General features: G+C 43.5%; 1 protein-coding gene across 6 annotated transcripts in view; it reads left to right on the top strand.

The window, feature by feature from the left end:
* PHEX (phosphate regulating endopeptidase X-linked) overlaps nt 1-21,717 on the top strand; it is a gene marked incomplete at its 5' end in the record, with an annotated part of 101,463 nt that overhangs the window by 11,108 nt on the left and 68,638 nt on the right. For 5 of the 6 annotated variants that reach the window (XM_081001598.1, XM_081001597.1, XM_081001601.1 and 2 more), the window contains 3 exons: nt 5,632-5,748; nt 5,930-5,998; nt 7,484-7,645. In XM_081001598.1, the coding sequence (XP_080857724.1) occupies nt 5,632-5,748; nt 5,930-5,998; nt 7,484-7,645 (348 nt within the window). The remainder of the gene's footprint in view (nt 1-5,631; nt 5,749-5,929; nt 5,999-7,483; nt 7,646-21,717) is intronic. The other variant, XM_081001599.1, reaches the window with a different exon arrangement.

The following is a 21,717-nucleotide window of genomic DNA, read 5'->3' as shown; positions in this document are numbered from 1 at the left end:
ATGTTTTTAATTCACTGCATCCCGTAAGCTCAGAGCAGAGAGCTTCTCTTTGAGGAGCAAAATTTGTCAGTAATAAAACATTTGAATATATGCAATTTTTAAATAGCCATAAAAATCAAGTCCTGTTCATCCTCGGCAGCTAGATACAGTGGTACCTCGGTTTACGAACTTAATCAGTTCTGGAAGTCCGTTCTTAAACCAAAGTCGTTCTTAAACTGAGGCACACTTTCCCTAATGAGGCCTCCCACCGCCGGTGCCTTTCCACCGTTCGGCTTCTGTTCTTAGACCGAGGTCAAGTTCACAAACTGGGACACTACTTTCGGTTTTGCAGAGTTTGTAAACCGACTAGTTAGTAAACAGGGCTGTTCTTAAACTGAAGTACCACTGTAGTTGGTAAAGCAGAAGGATCTTTCAGAACTTAGAGAAGTCAGAAAGTGCATTCTCAGGAACCATTCTCATGGCTGTGATATTTAGCAGTTACATCATTTGTATACAAATAGCTATGTGCAGCCCATAAAGTGTTTGGGCAATAAAACAGATTGTGTGCATTCCATTAAGTGGATAAAGGACTAATCTCTGTTCCCTGTGTGACAGTGTTGGATCCAGATTAGTCACGCTTAGCGGAGTCTCATGGGAATGAATGGTTCTCATGTTATTCATAGTGAACTTGTCTCACTTATTTCAGCAGGTCCAATCTAAGGGAACTGTAGTTTGTTAAGGGTGCTGAAAGTTGTTAGGAGACTCTTCTTCTCCTTCCAGAGTTCCTTGGGAAGAGGAATTGATTGTTAAGCCAACTGTCAAGACCCTCAACAATCTACAGTTCCTAGAATTATTTGAGGGAAGCTATGACTGCTTAAAGTGGCATGATACTGCTTTAATTGTATAGTGCAGCTGGGGCTTAAGCCTGGGGCCAACACATAATGTTTACATAGTAAAGGAATGAATATATTTTAGTTCTCTCACTCATTGTTCTTCATAATTTATGAACCATCCCTAATAGTGAAAGAATTAGCACGTTTGAAACAAAATCTTTCCAAGCATACTAATTATTTTTCTCAAACTAATATTGCTTCAGATCTCAAACAGCTTGATTTAGAGTAACCTTCTTGAGATCATTTTTGCTCTTCCTGTTAGCAACTGGGGTCCAAATTCATCATTGTGGAGCTATATTGGTTCATCTACCAGTGTGGTGTGGAGACTGTTACCATAAAGCACCAATGCTGCAGCAAGCAAAGGCTCTAGCAGCTCAGCCAGCTGCTTGTGGCTGGAAAGCCAGACAGGATGTTTGTGACTGTTGCCATGGGAACAAAGGGGCAGTCCATTCTGTACTGAGCACCGGATGTTAGCTCAGTGTATGTGTGTCATATGACCCGTACTGGATGTACTTGGGAGGAGTTTTCTTCTTGCTGTTGTTGAGTGCAGACATGATTCTCTGTACTGATGTAAGAGGCAGAAATAAATGATGTAAATAGTTTTCTGTCTGCTTCTTTCCCCTCCCTGGGGACACCAAAGGGGAGAGAGGAAGAACGGTGTGTTCCTCTCATACATCTGAGAAGAATCGCCGGACCTCGCCTGCTTATCAGCAGAGGTATGGGACAAGGGGAGGTCGACAGGAATATCTGCCGGTGCCTACGCTTGTGGCACATTCCTCTGACCCAGGCAGAATTCCAACAGTGGCAGCCTTCGGATGGTTGCGATTCATCGAACATCTGAATGAGAGGCTGGTGGATTGTCCTCCTCTGCTCCAAGGAGGAAGAGAAGCATCTGAGAACAGCCAGAGGCTCCACAGACAGCTGGTGGAAAGAAGAGGTGTTTTCCAGAGCAACAACGTTCAAGGTATGCTGCATTTCGGGCTAAAAGTGTGAACGCAGGAAGATTAATTCCCTGGTTCACGGAGCTGCGTTTCAAAGAAAACAAAAGCTCCGGGAGAAGAGGCCTGCATTCCACAAATTTTTGTGGTAGATAAGATGTCCTACTGAAATGCATTGTTGCTAGGCAACGGTCCTGGAGAGTTACTGGCAAAGGGGCTGGACTCTGCGTGTAAGCCTGGGAAAGCGAAACAAAACCAGAGAATGTTTTGGCTACAAGGTTTACGAGCTCTTGGAAGGGACTTTTCGATAGCAGCCTGAGTTTAGCTGCCAGGTGCAAAGAGCGTAAACAATTTGCAGTTTGCTGCGTGAGAAAGAAAAAAAACGACTGTTGGATTTTACAGTTTGTTTGAGAGTGTGGGCTGGAAAGCTGAAGAGGCTTGGCTTCAAGATGGATGCCAAGAAAGGAGCTTTGCCTTGCCCACCTCCCTTAACCAATGACAATTATTCATCTTGGTCTGTAAAGATGAAGGCCCTGCTGCAGAATCAGAGGCTTTTTGATGTAATTGAAAACCCCATCCCTGCAGCACCAACCAGAGGTTGGGAGTCACGGAACGTGAGGGCCAGGACTGCTATAATTCTGTGTGTCTCAGATGATCAGTTGGTGCATGTTCAGCATTTAGAAAATGCGAAAGAGGTATGGGACACGCTGCGTACAACGCATCAGAGAGATGCTGGTTCTTCAGCGTTGCTGTATTTTGAGAAATTGACCAATCTGAGGCTTGCGCCTGATGGAGATGTTCAAGCGCACCTGACAGAAATGAAGTTTCTGCGTCAACAGATGGTGGAACGCAATTTCCGTCTTCAGGAGGAAGTGTTTTGCTTCATGATGATAAACAGCCTTAGCCGCACCTACAAGGTTGTTGCCAGTCAGCTTGGTTCCCTACCGGCCGCGCAGCTGACCGCGGAGAGAGTTTGTGCTGTGGTCCTGAATGAACACGACAGACTTGCTGCACTGGAAGAAAAGGACAGGGGGAGGGAAGAACAGAGTTCTAATTCCCCCACTGCTGATGCTACTGGGGAGCATGGTGTAGCATTGAGTGCTGTCCGATGCTACAATTGTGGACAGACTGGGCATCTACAGCGAAACTGTAAGAAGCCGCGCCAGTCAAGAGGAGCAAAGAGCAGCTCTACGAAGCCTCAGGCGTCAGGCAAAAGCCGTACCAAGTGCCAGGTGAAACCTGCAAAGGCTATGATGGCGAAAGGAACCACGCCAGATGTTGGGAACTCGTTCATAATAGACACGGGCGCAACGGTTCACATGTGCCCGCACAGAGGACTGTTTTCGACGTTGAAGAAGCAAAGCTTCACTGTGAAACAGCCCAACGGTCAGGAGTTGGAAGCAACCGGAATTGGGACTGTGTATCTTGAGAGTCTGAACTTGACTATAAGTGGTGTTTACCTGGTTCCAGAACTGAGATTTAATCTGCTGAGCGTGTCGCAGATTGCAAAGAAAGGACTGAAACTGTCCTATGATGCTAAAAGCTGCAAGATCTACAAAGATGGAGAACTGTTTCTTACTGCCAAAGAGAAAGATGGACTGTATTTGTTGACTTTTGATCAAAGTGATTACATGAAATGTAATTCTTCTGTTTCTAACGAAATCTCTCTTGCAGGCGTGACTAGTGTGAGCACCAAGACCAAGAAGGTCGACAGAGCATTTCAGCGGGTGTATGCTGATGTGATTGGTCCTCTAGAACCATCTAGAGGCGGTGCACGATTTTACCTTTTGTGTGTGGATTGTTTCACTAATTATTCTTGGGTTTATATGATGGAGAAACCGCAAGAAACTTTAGAAAAGTTTCAGGAGTTTTGTGACAAGGTTAAAAATATGCATGATGCTAACATTGATTGTCTTTTCACAGATGAGAAGCAAGTTTTTCTGTTACAGAAGTTTCAGAAGTTCCTGGATGGAAAAGGGATAGACCACAAAGTGGCAGTTTCGCAAGAAGCGTGGAACAGGGGGGTCTGTGTAAAAGTGAACAAAGAATTGCAAAAGGGGATGAATGCGCAATTGCTGAGTTCACATTTGCCACATGAATATTGGGCCGAATCGCTAGCGTCCTATCTTCATGTGTGGTTGAGAAAGGTCTCAACAGAGTTGGGATGTTCTCCTTTTGAGAAGCTGTTCCACAGAAAACCTTCTGTTGCCTATTTTAAGGTTTTCGGGTCTCATGTGAGAACAGAAGCTCCAGGTGGAGTAAAGAATGCCAGAGGCATTTTTGTGGGTTATGAAAAAGGTCTCTACAGAGTAATTTTGTCTGAATCTGGTCAGGTGATTCTCACAAAGTTCCTAGAGAGTGCTCCAAAGCAAGAGCGGGTAGTACAGACATTTCCCACAGGAAACGATTCAGATGATGATGATGATGATGAGTTTGATCTTATTGAGTTCAGTAGTACTGATGATGACAGCGATAGCTCAGACAGCTCAGTTGTCACAGTCATTGAGAGGAAATCTCACATAATGACTAGACCCTCAGAAGAGGAGGATGAACCATTGATTAAGCTTAGTACTGGTTCTCCAGAGAGTTCAGAGGCTGAACCAGAAAGCAGAGAAGAGCAGCAACTTTTACGTAGGTCTGAGAGAGCAACGAAGGGTGTACCACCCAAGAGGTATTCAAAGGAGTTTGCTAACCTTGCATATGTTGCTATTGTAAACGACCAAGGACAGATTGAAGCTGTGTCCGAGTCAGAGACAAAGGCACAACAGAGAGTTGTTAACCAAGGTAATGCGAAGTCACACAACCAGAGAGGTACATTGGTTAAACCAGTGGCGGGTAGTTCCAAGGGTGGAACTGAAACAACAGGGGAATGTTATAAATATAACAACTGTTTGTTTTCTTCTCTGGATGACGCTTTGCTCGCGGCACACATTGATACTTTAGGGGGAGTATGTTACCATAAAGCACCAATGCTGCAGCAAGCAAAGGCTCTAGCAGCTCAGCCAGCTGCTTGTGGCTGGAAAGCCAGACAGGATGTTTGTGACTGTTGCCATGGGAACAAAGGGGCAGTCCATTCTGTACTGAGCACCGGATGTTAGCTCAGTGTATGTGTGTCATATGACCCGTACTGGATGTACTTGGGAGGAGTTTTCTTCTTGCTGTTGTTGAGTGCAGACATGATTCTCTGTACTGATGTAAGAGGCAGAAATAAATGATGTAAATAGTTTTCTGTCTGCTTCTTTCCCCTCCCTGGGGACACCAAAGGGGAGAGAGGAAGAACGGTGTGTTCCTCTCATACATCTGAGAAGAATCGCCGGACCTCGCCTGCTTATCAGCAGAGGTATGGGACAAGGGGAGGTCGACAGGAATATCTGCCGGTGCCTACGCTTGTGGCACATTCCTCTGACCCAGGCAGAATTCCAACAGAGACAACTCCATCTCTCTCCATTTCCTTCCTCCTTTGCTAGACTGGCCTTAGAGAGTCCTCAGGAAGGCTGTCTGTGAATGGCTTTAGCCACACTGCTGCACCCTTTTCTTCCCAGTTCTTGAATTTGGCATGCTGGCTAGCAATCTGATTCAGGACTGAGTCCTATATTACGTTGGTGGTGTGTTGTTGTGGCTGAAAAGATAAACAGTGGGAGTGCTGCTCCCTGCGCTGTTTGACAAACGGCACCCGTTTGTTTTCTTTCTGGCAACCATTGATGCTGCCAGTGTAACCTGAGCATTGTCTAATACTTTTTGACATACTATTGCATGCGTTGACCAAGGATGCTGGAATTTTTCTTATACACTGGCATGGTTTCCTTTGCTTTTTGCATTAGTGTTTGTTCCTTTGGATCTCAGCCGCTTCCTGCATGCTTCCTCCTTTGGCCTTTCCAGCACCAGAGCTCCAATGTCGGTTGGGTCAGAGCTTCAGAGGAACCAGGGGCTTTGGAGAGGTAGGCTGTGACACTGGAGCTCCCTCTCTGGCACTGAAGCTTTATTTCTAGCTTCGGAGAGGATGATCTAATTGATCCTCCGGTCCCTAGGACACCCTCCCAGGGGCCATCGGATTGAACCCTGAGTCAATATATTTGCCCAACAACAATTGTTAATCCATGTACTATTTTCCTTTTGCAGTTAGCCAAGATCTTATAAAATTTCATCCTAAGCAACAATACTGCTTGACTTCCGAATGCATCGAAGCTGGTAAGTGGCGTATGTTCTTTTTTTGTATTATAGTCAGAGCACATTGGTATGGAGAAACATTGAATGCTTATGTGCTCCAGTAGCTTTAATAAACTGTCTTGTGCTTTGAAAATCAACATCTAAGTAAGCCATTTATGTTAAATCAGCAATGCAGTTGCCTCCCCGAGACCATTAGCAGAGTTCTGATGGATCAGACCAAAGGTTTCTCTAATTCAGAATTGTGTTTCCCACAGGGGTTCCAAGCCACATTGTTTTGGGAAGACCACAAGGCTGTAGCTCTAGCTATGGAGTTAGAGATATTGCCTGGTGGGCAAAGGCCTAATGAAGATGCCCCAATGAAGTGCTTCAGGCCTAACTAGATGAAATCTCTGATAGGATCTTCTGGAGTCTTATTTCTTTGGTTAAAAGCAGCCAAGGGGCCCCAGTTTGGATTGGGGCATAGCTGTGGGAGAGAGTAGGGTTTTATGAACTTAGGAAGCGGCACTGAGTCAGACCACTGGCCCATCTAACCCAGTATTGCCAGAGTTGCAGTAGGTCTCCAGGATTTCAGACAGGAGTCTCTCCCAGCTATACCTGGAGATGCCAGGGGCTGAACCTGGGACAATTCTGCTTGCAAGCCAGATGCTGACCCACTGAGCTGTGGCCCTTTCTCCCCAGGCTATTTACCATACTTAAATCTTCCACTGAAGCTGGTGGAAGAGAGAAGCAACATGGAGGAGGCAAAAGTATACGAGTATTTGCCTTCTGCTCCTCCAAGGCTTACAAGAGCTTCAGAAAGTGGGGGTGATTTCCATTGTGGAAATAGCACAGGAATAACAGATTAACCCTGGAGCCCTGATCAAAAATAGGAGGCCTCTGGGCTGCTTTTTAATTAAAGAAAAAAGGCTATGCTCACAGCCACACATTTAAAGCACTCTTATGTGACTTTAACAGTCATGGGTTCCCCCAAAGAATCCTGGCAACTGAAGTTTTTTAATGGTGCTGGGAATGGGAGCTGTGTGTGGTGTCTTCTACTGATTGTCAGCACCCTTAATAAACTATAGTTCTCACCCAGGATACTTTGGGGTGGTCATGGCTGTTAAAGTGGTAAAAGAGAGCTTTAAAGCTATGGTGCGGAGGTGACCAGATCTCCCCCAACTCTAATACAGCTTTCAGAATTTCTGCCTCAGATTGCCTACTTGAGAGAAAATCAACAGCATGTTCATGGAGTCTGGAGGCAACGGGAATTAGTGAGGCTGTTTGGGATTTAGATGGTGATGTGGTCAAGAGAAGGATTTTTTCAGAATGGAGGAGACGGTGGTATGTTTGAACACAGCAGGGAAGGAGCCAGAGGAACCAGGTAGGTAGAAGGATGGGGAGAAATCAAAGCAGGGAGGTGGTAACTAGGAGGGAAACCACAGGGTTTTCCCCTCTCTTTAGTACAGTAATGAGTAACACCTTTGTAGTGCTGAAGAAGTTTCTGTTAAATTATGTGACTCTTTTCAGCTGCTGCAATCAGAAGCAAATTAAATACATCTGTGGATCCCTGTGATGATTTCTTTCGGTTTGCCTGTGAAGGGTGGATACAGAATAATCCAATTCCTGAAGATTCATCAAATTATGGAATCTATCCATGGCTGAGGCATAATGTGGACCTCAAGTTGAAAGGTAGGCGACTCCTTTCTTGAAAGCTTCCTGCACTTCCTCATCCTTGTTGTTGTTGTTGCTTACCTTCAGTGTGTATAGTGTGTTCCTTGATAAAAATGCACTCGGGTGAAAATAAGAGGATATCAGAGCTGGTCATTGTATAAAATAGAAAAAAACCACACAAATAAGGCATGGCCAATAATCTGCCTGAAAACTCAAATGCTATTTCGAGGCATGGGGAATGCAGTGCTCCCCCCCCCACCTAAAAAAATGTTTAGGAGTACTCTTATTTTGACTCAAGAAAATCACCACTTTATAGTTCAAATCAGGAAAAATAAATACAGTAAACGGACAAAAGTACAAAGATTCACAAAATGTTTAGGGGTATGTGTACCCCTGCATACCACCAGAAAAAAATCACTGGAATTATGCATGCAAGCTTCACGCCCAATGTCCCCATAGGTATTGCCCTACATGCTTAGTTTCTGATCTTCTCCATGTTGAGCTGGGATGGTCTTTAGGAGACTTTTACTTGCATTCACAAATGAAAGTTGGAATACTCTGAATGATCTGAGACCATTTTTTATCAGGGTTTCAAATTGTGTGGAAATGTCTAGTCATGTTCAAGCAAATACAAGAAACAGTCCACTGCAGGCCTAGCCAGCACGACAAGGGGAAGTTCAAGGACTGCAGTGTGTATGATGATCCTGGGTTATCCACACTTTGAGCATTCACATGTTCAGGTGCTTGAAAACACCTACCGTATTTTTCGCTCTATAAGATGCACCAGACCACAAGACGCACCTAGTTTTTGGAGGAGGAAAACAAGAAAAAAAATATTCTGAATCTCAGAAGCCAGAACAGCAAGAGGGATCGCTGCGCAGTGAAAGCAGCAATCCCTCTTGCTGTTCTGGCTTCTGGGATAGCTGCGCAGCCTGCATTTGCTCCATAAGACGCACACACATTTCCCCTTACTTTTTGGGAGGGAAAAAGTGAGTCTTATAGAGCAAAAAATACGGTATTTAATCCTCCTTCCTGTATGACACAAAATGACAAAATGAATGGCTATGGTCCATCAACCTATGTGTTACATTCAACCACTATACCATTCCGGCTTTGGAATAGGTGAATGATTATCTTGTGGGAGCAGGGCAAGTGCCCCTACCCTGACTTTTTGAGGGAAACAATATTTATTTAATTTGTTTATGAAAATCACTTGTATGTCATCTTTTGCTTCACGAAACACCAAGGCGGTTTGCATAACAATAAAAGCAAACAGCGTATAACAAAGTATAAGAATTTCCTAAGTACGCAGCAACAAAAGAGCACCTGGAAATCCCAGGAATTAGCATTAACAGAGAAAGGGGTGGTGGTAAAGAGATATGTTTGTAATTGTAATGGGAAACACCCAGCAATCAGTGCCCACCTGATCTCTACAGGAAAATCCACATGGTAGCCCTTCTCCAGGTCATTGTACAGTATAAAATATACATCTGAAGAAAATACAACAGGCATAGGCAAACTTGGCCCTCCAGATGTTTTGGGACTACAACTCCCATCATCCCTAGCTAACAGGACCAGTGGTCAGGGAATTGTAGTCGCAAAACATCTGGAGGGCCAAGTTTGCCTATGCCTGAAATACAACCATTTTTCAGGGAACAGCTTCATGTAGTGATTTTCAGAATCGCCACCAGCTACACTTGTTATTATTAGCAGTTCTATACATATATGGACAATTTGTACACCGTGTAACACGTTCACAACCTTTTTTTTGACGTCCGCAGGCCATGGTACAGTTTGCAGGCTTTCCTCTACTGTTGGTAGTGACTGTTTTGGTCTATAAGTTGTATAAAAAATAACTGTGCAAACTACACATTTGTAATTTATGCAGTTCATACAAGTGGGGGAATCCAGCTCTTCTGGGTGCATAGCATGCTCACAATCCACATCCCTGCAGTGGATACCTGCTAGCCACTCAGGTGCCCAGGACGGTGCATACGTCCTGCAGCTGGGGACAGAGCAAGTCGCCCATGGGGCGGGGCGAGCCAAGGCGGCAGGGTGCACTGTGTGGAGCCTCTCTGCAGCCTCCCCCTCGACTGAGGCAGTGGGCGGATGCAAGCCCCATGCTGCTCGAAAAAGCAGAACAGAGCTTGCAGGCAGTCCGCCCACCGCCTCCTGCTCAGGAGAGACGCGTGGCTCAGGCATGCTGTAAGCCCCGTGGTGTGACACCCAGTGCCCCCCGCCTCACCTAGCTACGCCTCTGGATTAGGCAGATTCATGGAGGAGAGGGCTGTCAAAGGCTACTAGCCATAACGGCTGTGCAGCCTACAAAGTTGGAGGCAGCAATGCTTCTGGTTTCTGGAAATCACTCGAGGGGAGAGTGTTCCTGCAGTGCTGTAGGAAGAGGTGTGCGGTGGGTGCGGGAGTTATTCTCCCCCAAAACTCATATTTTTGCCATTTAGTCACCCACCCCTCAGTGATAACACCTGGGGCAGACCGCACCCACCGCACCTCCCTTCCTACACCACTGCATCCCTGGTCTCAGTATTGTGAAAGAATCACAACATTTAACTGAGAGAGTGGTGCAAGTTTTGAGAACTGTGTGGTGTCTGTCCTTTCATAATTTTTCTTCAGCTTGTTTATTTGAAATGTGAGTATTTTAGCAGACAGGTCAAATCTAGGTGCTTAGGTGTTCAATTATCTGTCACCAAGAGAACTGTTTTGAGGAATGTCTGCATGTTTGGAGGAAAAAATAGCCTGGGGTGGAAGTGTGTAGGAAGCAAGATATTTTCATTTGAATGTTCTTTTCTTTATGTTGGATTTTACTGCAAAACCATCTCAGTGGGCAGCCACACAGAACCGCAGAGGAAAGGGGGAAAAAATTACTCTTATTTTTAAGCAGCAGTGTCAGGCTTCTATGATGAGAATGACATTTAACAACAGAACAAAAAAAATGGGCAATTATTAATGACAATATAATAGATGGCATTTACCATAGGGCATTGCCTATGCAGAGCCATTCCCACTCTGAGGACATATCATATCAGTATATATTGCAAATGAGGGCCAAACTAGACCAGGCTGGCACCAGGGGATGGAATCATTGGGCTCAGCAGGTCCCCACTTCTGGATGCTTGGGCCCTGCTCCTGGCTGCCACTGCCTGTTCCCTCTCTATGCGAGTGAGTAGTGAGAGGAGAACAAACAAGGAGAAGGACTCTGCTTACCTGGTTGTCTCTGTCTGGGTGCCTTTGTGGAATGGGCCCACACAGAAAACACAAATGGGTAGCATGAAGAAGATGGGCCTGCGCTAGGAAGGAGCATCTTGTACAAGGACTCCCTAGAATTCTGGAGCTGGAACTAATGTGAGACCTAATGGGGCAGACTTCTACATTGCTACTATTGATCAATGCTTTGCATACCAAAGGTCCCGGGGCAGTTTCAGCCTATGTGAACAAGTAATTTGACCCAGCACAAGGCCACATCCTGTATTCCCATGAAAAGCAGCGGCAAAGGTTCCACTGGAGAGGGGGTGAAACACTTTCCTGCTTTAAGTTATCTCTCAACCTTGTACTGAGGCTGGATCTGAGTTGGGGTGGGAGAAATTTGCATAAAGTAATGGGTCCCAGCAAGACTAGGCAGTGACTCATCATGAACACTCCCCTTGCTCTCTAATAATAATAATAATAATAATAATAATAATAATAATTTTTTATTTATACCCCGCCCTCCCCAGCCAAGGCCGGGCTCAGGACGGCTAACAACCAATAATAAAAACAAGTTGAATGAATACAACTTATTCAATGATGGCATTCAATAATTCAATTCAATAATGGCAATGGCACCCACCTGAGAGGTGTCAGAATAGAGTTCCGGCTGGAAAAAAACCCCGGAACACACTTGGTTCCTGTCCCCTGATTTCTAGCTTGGCCCTGTGGTGTGGGTCTGTAATGATTCTAGTAGTTGCACTGTGCCCACTTGTGGGGTTGGGGTCAGCTTCAGAGGTTCATTGTATCCATCTGTGAGAGTCATTAGGCTGGTGGGCATGTGAGATGGGCAGACAACTGGTTCACCTGCACTGGGTGCCGAGCCGAGAGGGTGGTTCAGGGGATGTTACAACAATGACAAACAACGGAAGACAAGAGGCAGTGGGGGTGCGGAGGTGGGACATGCTGAATTTTAGCATTGCACAGGTTGTCACTGATATTTTAAAGCCTGAACTCCACCAATGGGATAGGGCCTCCTTAGCATTGCCTCCCCACATGTGGAACTCTCTTCCAGTTGAGATAAGGAAGGCCCAATCTGGATTTCTTGATATTGTCTTATCAAAAAACCCCACAACCCAAGCACACCTTCAAGCATGCATATGAGCTTGGAGAATTGGAGATATGTGGAAGAAGTTTCTATTTTAGCTTTAGTCTCCAGATCAGTTCATGTATTGCCAATAAGCTAAGGGAAGGAAAAAGACACGGGCATCACCCTTTTCCCGTGAGTCCCAGACCAGGAGCTCAAGTCTCACTTCACAGATTGAAGTGGAATTAGAGGAATAAAAAGTGCAAGGTTTGCGCCCCCTTGCCTCTCGGTAACTTATGAACCTGCCCCTGTAGGAATGCAATAACAGGAGCATTCCAATAGTAAAAATAATTGGGGCGCTTCTGCCCTCTTGGAACCCTTTATATCGCAGTCCTGCAAATGGTTCAGCTGCTGGCCTACATTTTCATTAGTTGCTTTATTGTGAAATCTTTCTCGCATGAAAGAAAACCGCCCATCTTTTAAATGGTGACACCGTTTGGCATTAAAAGCCATTTTAAAAGTTGTTTATAATTCTTTTAGAATCACAGCCATAAAAAGTTAAGTATAGCAATACGAGAAAGAAGGACTGCCACGGTTTTTCCACATGTAATTGTTCTGCAGCTGCAGTCAGATGTTTATGAAACTTTTTACCCAGCCTAACCCTATTTTTTTCATGAGGCTCCAATCCTATGCATTTTTACGTTGTAAGCCCAACTGAATGCAATGACATTTTTGATATTTGATATGCGCTGGATGAAGGATAAGAAACTATTCTCAGGATGAGGGAGAAATTTGATGCCCTTTGCATATAAAGATGAATCTACCTAATATGCAATTTCCAAAACTATACACAAAATGAAACACAGCTGTCCTCATTTGTACTTATTTTGCAAGACAGTTCTATAGCTAAGTAATGTACACAAAAATGTACACAAAAATGCATAGACTAGAGTACAGTGTGTGTAAAAATGCATATATTAGTGATAATAACAAAAATGTGTGCTATTAGGGAAAATGGCTTTGTAAAAATGTGTATATTGGGCAAAATTGCATAAAAATGTGTATTTTAGGAGAAATTCACACTAACATGCTGATGAATTTTCATGTTTTACAAGCTTCACTGGTTTTATCTGTTTTAATTATGATGTTAAATATGTGTGTGTTTTAATTGTTTTGTGGCTTTTAGCTGCGCTTTATCTACAAATTTATTTATATAATAAATATATTATTTATACCCCATCCATCTGGCTGGGTTTCCCCAGCCACTCTGGGCGGCTGACAGCAAATAGTAAAACATCAAGCACTGAAAACTTCTTGATACAGGGCTGCATTTAGATGTCTTCTAAAAGTTATGTAGTTTTTTATCTCCTTGGCAACTGAAGGGAGGGTGTTCCACAGTGAGAGAACCAGCAGAAGACCCTCAGAGGAGGACCTCAGTGCTGAGCGATGGGGGTGAAGACACTCCTTCATGTATACTGGGCCAAGACCATTTAGGGCTTTAAAGGTCAGCACCAACACTTTGAATTGTGGTCAGAAACATACTGGGAGCTAGTGAAGATCCCTTAGGACCAGTGTTATATGGTCCCGGCAGCTACTCCCAGTCACCAATCTAGCTGCCACATTCTGGATTAGTTGTAGTTTCTGAGTCAGCTTCAAAGGTACCCCCAAGTAGAGCTCATTGCAGTAGTCTAAGTGGGAGATAAACAGAACATGCACCACTCTGGTGAGACAGTCTGCAGGCAGGTAGGGTCTCAGCTGGCGTACCAGATGAAGATGGTAGACAGCTGCCTGGACAAAGAATTGACCTGTGCCTTAATGGACAGATGTGAGTCCAAAATGACTTACAGGCTGTGCACCTGGCCCCCCCCCCTGCCTGCCTCCCTGTGCCCCCCCCAAAACAGTACTTCTGTCTTGTCAGGATTCCACCTCAATCTGTTAGCAACCACCCATCCTTCAACCGCCTCCAGACACTCACACAGGACCTTCAATTTGAAGGAGAGGTAGAGTTCAGTGTCATCTGCATACTGATGAAAACCCAGCCCAAACCCCTGCTTGGGGTTGGATACTTCTTTGATTAAGTGGTTTATAAATATTCTAAACAAAATCAATAGATACCTACTTCATAATTTACAAATAGTTTAGAAAAATTATCCAGAGCAACAGTTTTGTTCTGTTACACTGAAGAAATACTTGCTTTCTGAAATGTCCATGGGATGTCTCTAGGGCTGGCAAACTGGAGGTGTTTGCTGCTGTTTTGATGTATGCATGTGTCAAGGGTGATTACTATAGACAGACTTCATTTAAGGTCAGGGATCAATTTTGCAGTGTATTTTTGCAAGGTGCCATGTACTTTAAAGATCTAGAATTGGACTGACAAAAAATGAGCTGCATTTGAAACTATAGACTGGTTTGCATGACGTGCTAAGCCAAATTACGACTTGTGTAGGCTCATGGAGAAGAGCTCACTGACACTTTGTTCCTCCTCGGTCTTTTTTACTCCCAAACTACACTGAGGTAAATCATGGTTTGGCTTAATGCGTCATCTGAACCTGGACTTGTGGTTAGGCTTTCTCCTCACTAGCCAGAAGCAAACCTTGGTTACTGCTCGTGGTTAGTGAGAACAGACCTTAACTATAAGCTCAAGTTCAGACTCCATGCTGAATCCAACTTGGATCAGGAGAAGCAAAATGTCAGTGAACTTCTCTCTGAGAGCCTGCAGGTTTGTGTGGTCCCATAGTTTGGTTTACTGTGTTGTGTGAACCAAGCCAATATAAGAAAATTGGAACAGGACCGGTCTTGCACACTTATTTTTTATACATAGCAACTGCTTGGAACCTTGACAATTGTTGGCATTTTCCCACTGAAATTACCTCAGGTATCCCCCCCCCCCACTTCAGAATTAGGGAAGGTTTAATTTAAGGATAAAAAATATCACCAAACAATGACCTAAACATGATTCAAATAAGAGCAAGGAAAATAAAAATTACCAGCAACAATTTACAAACAATAACAAGGTCCCCAAATGCTGTTAAAATCAGATTCGTAACGAGGCATAAGACAATTGAGTCAATCCTAAAACAATATTTACGCAGTCTCTTGGTCTGAAATGTATTTTTGGAATCCGATGGTGGGAAAGAAGTGTCCGAGGGAGTAGTGGAATCTGGTAACACCCTTGGAATGGTAAATGGACATGTCAGTTCGACCTCTTACATCACTAAAGACACAGAGCAAGACAATATTTTGACTGTTGTTTGTTTGAATTCTGTAGCAGAGGAAACCAACACACTCTGGCAAACAGGATTATCTATAAATCTGAGCTTTGTGTCAGAATGTATATATTAGGGAATATTTTATGGAGTTTTGCTCTTTGCTTTTTAAAAGGTTAAGCAATCCTAATGGCATTGCATGCAGGTCTTTGCTGGCGTGGAGAGAAATGGCTGTGCCAAATATTGCTAACAGACCAATGCAGCAAATGTACAATTGTTAGTTACTGGTCTTAGTGCAAAAAAACAAAAACACCACCACCATATGCTTAACCTATTACCAGTCCTAATGTTCTGGTATCTGTCCCTAGCAAAACACCATCTTTGTTTTATTCCTACTTTCTTTGGTGGAAGAAATTGAGGGGATGCCTTGAAAAATGTTAGTATAATATACACATACACAGTTAAGGTTTTAGTTGCCATTTAGGTTCTACTCAGGTCTTCCTCAGCCTTCCTCACAGGGTCTACAGATGTTGACTGGCCTTGGCTGCCAAGACAAACCTTTTGGTCACCAGAACCCTGCACCCTCCTCATCCCTGATCTTGGAAAGTGCCATTGCATGAAGGCAGAGATGATCTTAAATAAAGTATTAAAAAAAAATGAAGGCAGAGATGATCCTCTGCTTCACTCCCTAACCTCTTTCCCCAGTGCCTTGCTCAGGGTTGCAATGCAGTAGAGATGGCACCATTGTGCAGCACATTAGCAGAGTGACCTTAGTGGATTTGCAATGCCTGGGGGCTTCAGGGAGAGTGGGAAAGTTCACCACTCTCTTCCATTGATGGAGGTGTCTGCCAGATCAAAAGCTTTTCCATGAGCTGAAGGCACATGGTATTACACACAATGACTCATAGTGTACTTTTTCATAAACACACTAAATCTAAGCAATTCCTGGATTAATGAACAGCAATCATTTTTGATGGGTTTTCAGAAGTATTATTTCTGTTTGTTTATTTTTATTAAATTTCTACCCTGCCCTTCAAAAGAAACCCAGGGTGGTAAACAACAAGAAATAAAACAATAAATATTTGGAACATATTACTATACCAATCACTGCACACTGCACACTGCTCACAACTGTTGAATGTAAAGAGACCAGAGAGCCACCTTTATCTGGACCTTGCCATGTTTGGGAGAGAGAGAGAATGTGTGTGTGTGTATACCAAACTACATGATGTTTGGCATTAATGTATTTCTTTTTTTTTAGAGCGAGCAAGTGAAATAGTAAATATGTTCCTCCTTACTACATTTCCTGGCTAACATCCTTGAATTGGGCTCTGCCCTTTCTGTGGCATTTGGGAGTACTGCACATATTGGCCTGGTATTTAAATGAAGGTGGTATTTCTTTGTGAATCATGTAAACAAACTTAGGTAACCAAACAATTGACTGCACTTTGACCAGATAGCAAACACTTAATTTCCTCTCTGGAGCAAAATAAAAAATAAAAAATACACAACTGTTCCCATATGGCTCTGCAGGAAGCAATAAATAATCGCTCACATTCCTAAATCTCAGCATTGCATGAGAGATCATTTGGAATGGTGGAAATACTTTTGAACGTAAGTATTTTCAAGGCTTTCCAGTAAACTGCTAACGATGGGAGACCTTTAACCCTGTATTGATCCGTGGCCTAATTCTCCTTCTATTTCTGGTGTTCAGTCTGTGTCATCGCTAATGTAGCAAAAACTGCACCTCCCCCATACATGAGTGGGTGATACGTACTTTAGACACCCTTTCTTACCCCATAACGGCATGGATAAAAGATGCAGCCATCTGCACAATAATTGGTTGATTCCAGTTTACCCAACTGCCAAGAGATTGCACAACTGACATTATGGTATCTGTTGAGACAAAAATCCCACTCAGCCAGTGAAATCAGTTCATAGTTGAGCCTTCTAATTTTTTTAAAAATGGTTTTTTTTAAAAAAATAAAAACTGTATGGTAGGAAACGCAGATAATTGTGTAGGTTAGACAAATGAGCTGTCTTTGTAATGGCTATGTGGGAAACGGGGGATGAGTAAAGGAGATCATTTTGGTTCCTGAGAGAGGTTTTTATGGCTGCACATGATATAAGCCACAAGTTCTTTTTCCCCACAGACTTCTTTTGGGCGGGAGAGGCCACCATCTTTGTGTGAAGAGAGTTCATGCTGCTGGATCAGGCAGTTTTATTTAGCTCTGTGGTTGCATGTTATTACAAAATATTTATGGAAGGTTTATACCGGCCTTGTGATGCAGCTTCCATTTCCTTCAGAATGATTCATTTGCCTCTCTGAGTCAGGGGGGCCAACAGGATTTTCTGGGTTCTGTACACTGTATGTGGATTCCACCTTCTGACCCACTTGCAAAAGAGGACACAGATTTACATAATACTTTCATATGTTTTGTGCCACATGCAAATTTGTATCCTCTTTGCAGGTGGAGTGGAGGGCCCAAAAATAAATTGGTGACCACACACGTAACTAAGTGTCTGACAGATGGATTGTGAAGAGGTCAAGCTTTTCTTAAAATTGTATTCACATACTAGAAAAGGCTTAATGTGTTTAATTCCTGCCAGTCACACAGCTGTTAAAGCCCTGCTTTCTCCATACCAACTCTAAACCAAAGCCTAGGCTGCAGTTGTACTTCCCATTACCTGGGAGTAAGCTCCATTAAACACAAAGAAACTTACTTCTGGGTAGACATGTATACCATTGGACTGTTTAAATTAACTATAAAGCGACTTCTGAATGAGTGCCTGCTCTTTTGCTCCCACCCTGCAGGACACATGCCTAACCTTCTTTGCAGTTTTCATGTTTTTTAATTTGCAATTTGGAGGCGGGGGTGGGTTTCTGGCAAGTCCAGGGCCTAAGGATTTTAGGGCCAAATGACATGCTATGTTGAATTTGTTATTGTGATTGCTCTTAAAACTGTTCACCCCGGGGGCCATTCAGGATCAATACCACAGAAGGCAGGAAAGAGTTTTGGGGTTCAACCCTCTCACCCTGCTGTGACCCTTACAAAAATCGCCCTCCGTAAGCTGCTACATGGCACAGGAGGGAGGCCCCTATCAGCACCATGCACTATTTCAGAACAGAGATGAATCAATCTGTAACAGGTATGAACTCTCAGTGTTGTTGGTTATGGGCAATTTTAGATTTAGAAGGAATTTCTGTAATGTTGTGTTGTTTGAGGCTGAGGAGGGACCTTTTTGCCGTGGCAATACTTTTGGATTGAGGTTGGCTGAGTGGTGCAGAGAGCCATTTAGCCAGAGAAGAGGAGTTTGAGGGAAATGCCTCTGTAAATTCAAGGAAGTGGAAATATGTGTGGGACAGGAAAGAGTGTGTGGCTCTGAGGAGGTGGGTGATGTGCTCTTTTAAAATGGGCTATAGTCTAGAAATTTGGCACCTTTTTGCCTACATTTCATGTAAGCTTCCATATTATTTTGAAAATATTGCACATCAAAATGGCTTCTTATGTGGAAAGGAAAGAATATACGTAAGAAAATAAGAATGGTCTGCTGAATGGCCCATCTAGTCCAACATCCTGTTCTCGCAGTGGCCACCCAGATGCCTGTGAGAAACCAAGGAACAGAACGTGAGCACAAGAGGAATCTTCCTTCTCTTGGTTTCCAGCAACTGGTTTTTGGAAGCATTGCTGCTTCCAACTGTGGAGGTAGACATAGCCATCTTGGTTAGTAGCCATTGACACCCCTCTCCTCCATGAATTTGTCTAATCCTCTTTTAAAGCCATTTAAGTTGGTGGCCATTATGGGCTCCTTGGATGAGCAAGTTCCATAGTGTGACAATGTGTTGTGTGAACAACTATATTATTTTATCCATGCTAAATCTTCCAGCATTCAGCTACCTTGGATGTCCACGAGTTCTAGTGTCATGAGGGAGAAAATCTTTTCTCTATTCACTTTCTCCGTCCTGTGTATCGTTTCATAAACTCTAGAGGTATCATCATTCTTTATTCAGTTTAATTCCCGTGAACTGGTGGTTGTTTTCTTGGATTATCATACCAGTTTCAATTGATTTATGGTTAAATGTTCGTGAAATCTCCCTGGAAGTACATATTAATTAAATCCTCATTAATTGCACATTAGAACTCATTGATTGATTGCTGCAAGTGCTAGATGCATTCATAATAGGGAACCAAGTGTCAAAAGATTGTTTTGGATAAAAAGTATAAATGTCTACATAAATAAATTGGAGCACAAGGCTTCTATTCAGTGGAGTGCTGGGTTTGGGCTTGGTAGATCTGGGGTCCCGTTGTCTGAGATTACTCATCTTTGTTGCATAGAGCTCTGGCAAAGTGGCCTATGATTAGAATAAAAAGGCTGAGCCTAATTTTAGAGGCTTACGGCTGTTGTATTTTTATTTTCAGCTGGGACAGAATATACTTAGTATTTTGGATGTTCTTAAATACTCCAAATGTCCATCTTCTGTGTCTGGTGTGCCAGTTCTTGGAACTTTCAGTGAAGTAGAAATCTGACACTTGAACTATAATCCTCCCTGGAATGCAGTGGCGTCAAGTTGCGACACTATACTTAAGGTTTTTGTCTTTGTCAGGTCATGATTTCCAGGGGATAAAAACCACAGCCATGACTTTGTGGCTCTTTAGAAATGAAAACTGCCTCTCTGCCAAGCAGTGTTGAAAAGAACAAGAACCTTGTACCAAGTCAGATTATTGGTCTCTCTAGCTTAGTATTGCCTACACAGATTGGCAGGTGCTCTCTGGGGTTTCAGACAGGGGTCTTTTCAGCCCCTAACTAGATCTGAATCTGGGATCTTCTGAATGAAAAGGATTTGCTGTATCACTGAGCTATGGTGATTACCCTGGCGGTATAGGCAACCTTTCTCTCTCCCCACCTGGCAAGGTGTGTCCAGGATTTGAACTGAGCCATCAAAGTAGTTCTCAACGTCCCATGCGAGTGAGTGGCCATTACTGGCCTTTGTGCATCTTCACTTTGAGCAGCCCTCTCTTAAACCAAGGAGATTTCTTACACAGCTGAGCTGCGCAGGGTAGATTCTGGGAAACGGTTGGTCATAAGAGTGGCACTGAGCTCTGGAAGACTTGTGTATGATGATGGATGGTGCCTTTACACCTGGGCTTAAATCCTTGCAGCCGTGGGCATGTGGTAAAAGTCTGTATCCACATTCAACTAGAATAGCAGCTCACAGGATTGAAACGTAAAGAAACCTGTTTGTCTTGGAATGATAAATTTTCAGTATGGGCTGGAGAGCATTTAGAAGATACTGGTCTGGATTTGAAGTTTATGAAGCTGGAAATGAGTGCTTGAGCCGGACACTTCTAATCTTGCCCTTCTTCTCCCCACTCTCATTCCAAGTTCCTGGTTTGGATGAAGCCAGAGTTCCCTGCTACATCAGAACCAGGGAACTCTGTATTGCTGTCTGTTAACAAACTGGGAAAATAAGGTTGGAATGATTGTTCAGACCAGGACTGAACATCAGAACGTCTATTTATCTGAAAAAAACCTACAACATCTATTCCTGATACCTTTTTATCACTTTTAAGTATCTTTTTTCTTCCATTTGAGGGTGTTCAGAAACAAAGTTGTTATGTCTGAAATGTAGAAGGGCCATCTTACCACTTTTTTCCATATATAGGCCTAGTCTGTGGGGTGCAGCAGCCCTCTGCTTCATTAGGCTTCTAATGGAGAGAAGTGAAGGACAAATAAGTGAATAAACAAATATTATAGATGAAAAAGACTGATTTAATATCCACCATATTTTTGAGAAAAAGTTGCTGGTCTCTCAGATAGTTCATGTTGAATGGATTCCTCCAACATATCTATCAGTTGTATCTTCTTCTGTCTCCCATTCTACACTTATCATCTGCCATCCAAACAACATGACCAGTCCAACGAAGTTGATGTTGAAGAATCATTGCTTTGACACTGGTGATCTTTGCTTTTCCATAGCAACTACTCTATTCCCACCTCAAGAATGGAAAGCAAAATACGGGTGGGCAACAAAAGAGATTTAAAGACGCTCTCAAGACAAATCTGAAAAAATGTAACATAAGCACTGTTAACTGGGAAACACTGGCCTGCAAGTGCTCCATTTGAAGAACAGCCTTTACCAAAGGTGTCATTGACTTTGAAGAAGCACGAACTCAGGGCAAAAAGAAGACATGAACTAAGAGGAAGGCATGTTTGACAAACCCTCACCGTGATAAACTCCTGCCCAGACACCTATGTTTCCACTGTGGAAGGACGTGTGGATCCAGAATTGGTCTCCACAGTCACTTACGGACTCACTGTTAAGACCGTGTTCATGGAAGACAATCTTACTCAGCTATGAGAAGACACCTGTCATGGCCTGGGTTCTTGCCAGTGCTGGACTTTGGGCTCTCGAATTTCAGCGGTGTCCTGTGCAACACTAAACTTTGCTCCTCCACCTCTTGTGCTCTGTTCAACATTATTGTTATGGTGCCCCCTGTGGTGCTGGTACCCAGTGCAGCCAAACCAGACACGCTACCCTAAAACCGCCTCTGCTCTTGCTATAAATGCTTTTTCACCTCAGCTCTCTATAACAA

Source organism: Podarcis pityusensis (genome assembly GCF_964106645.2).
Source record: "Podarcis pityusensis genome assembly, chromosome: 4".
In the NCBI taxonomy this organism is placed as follows: domain Eukaryota; kingdom Metazoa; phylum Chordata; class Lepidosauria; order Squamata; family Lacertidae; genus Podarcis; species Podarcis pityusensis.
Note: the sequence above shows the minus strand (reverse complement) of the source record. Positions and strands in the feature narration are given on the sequence as shown.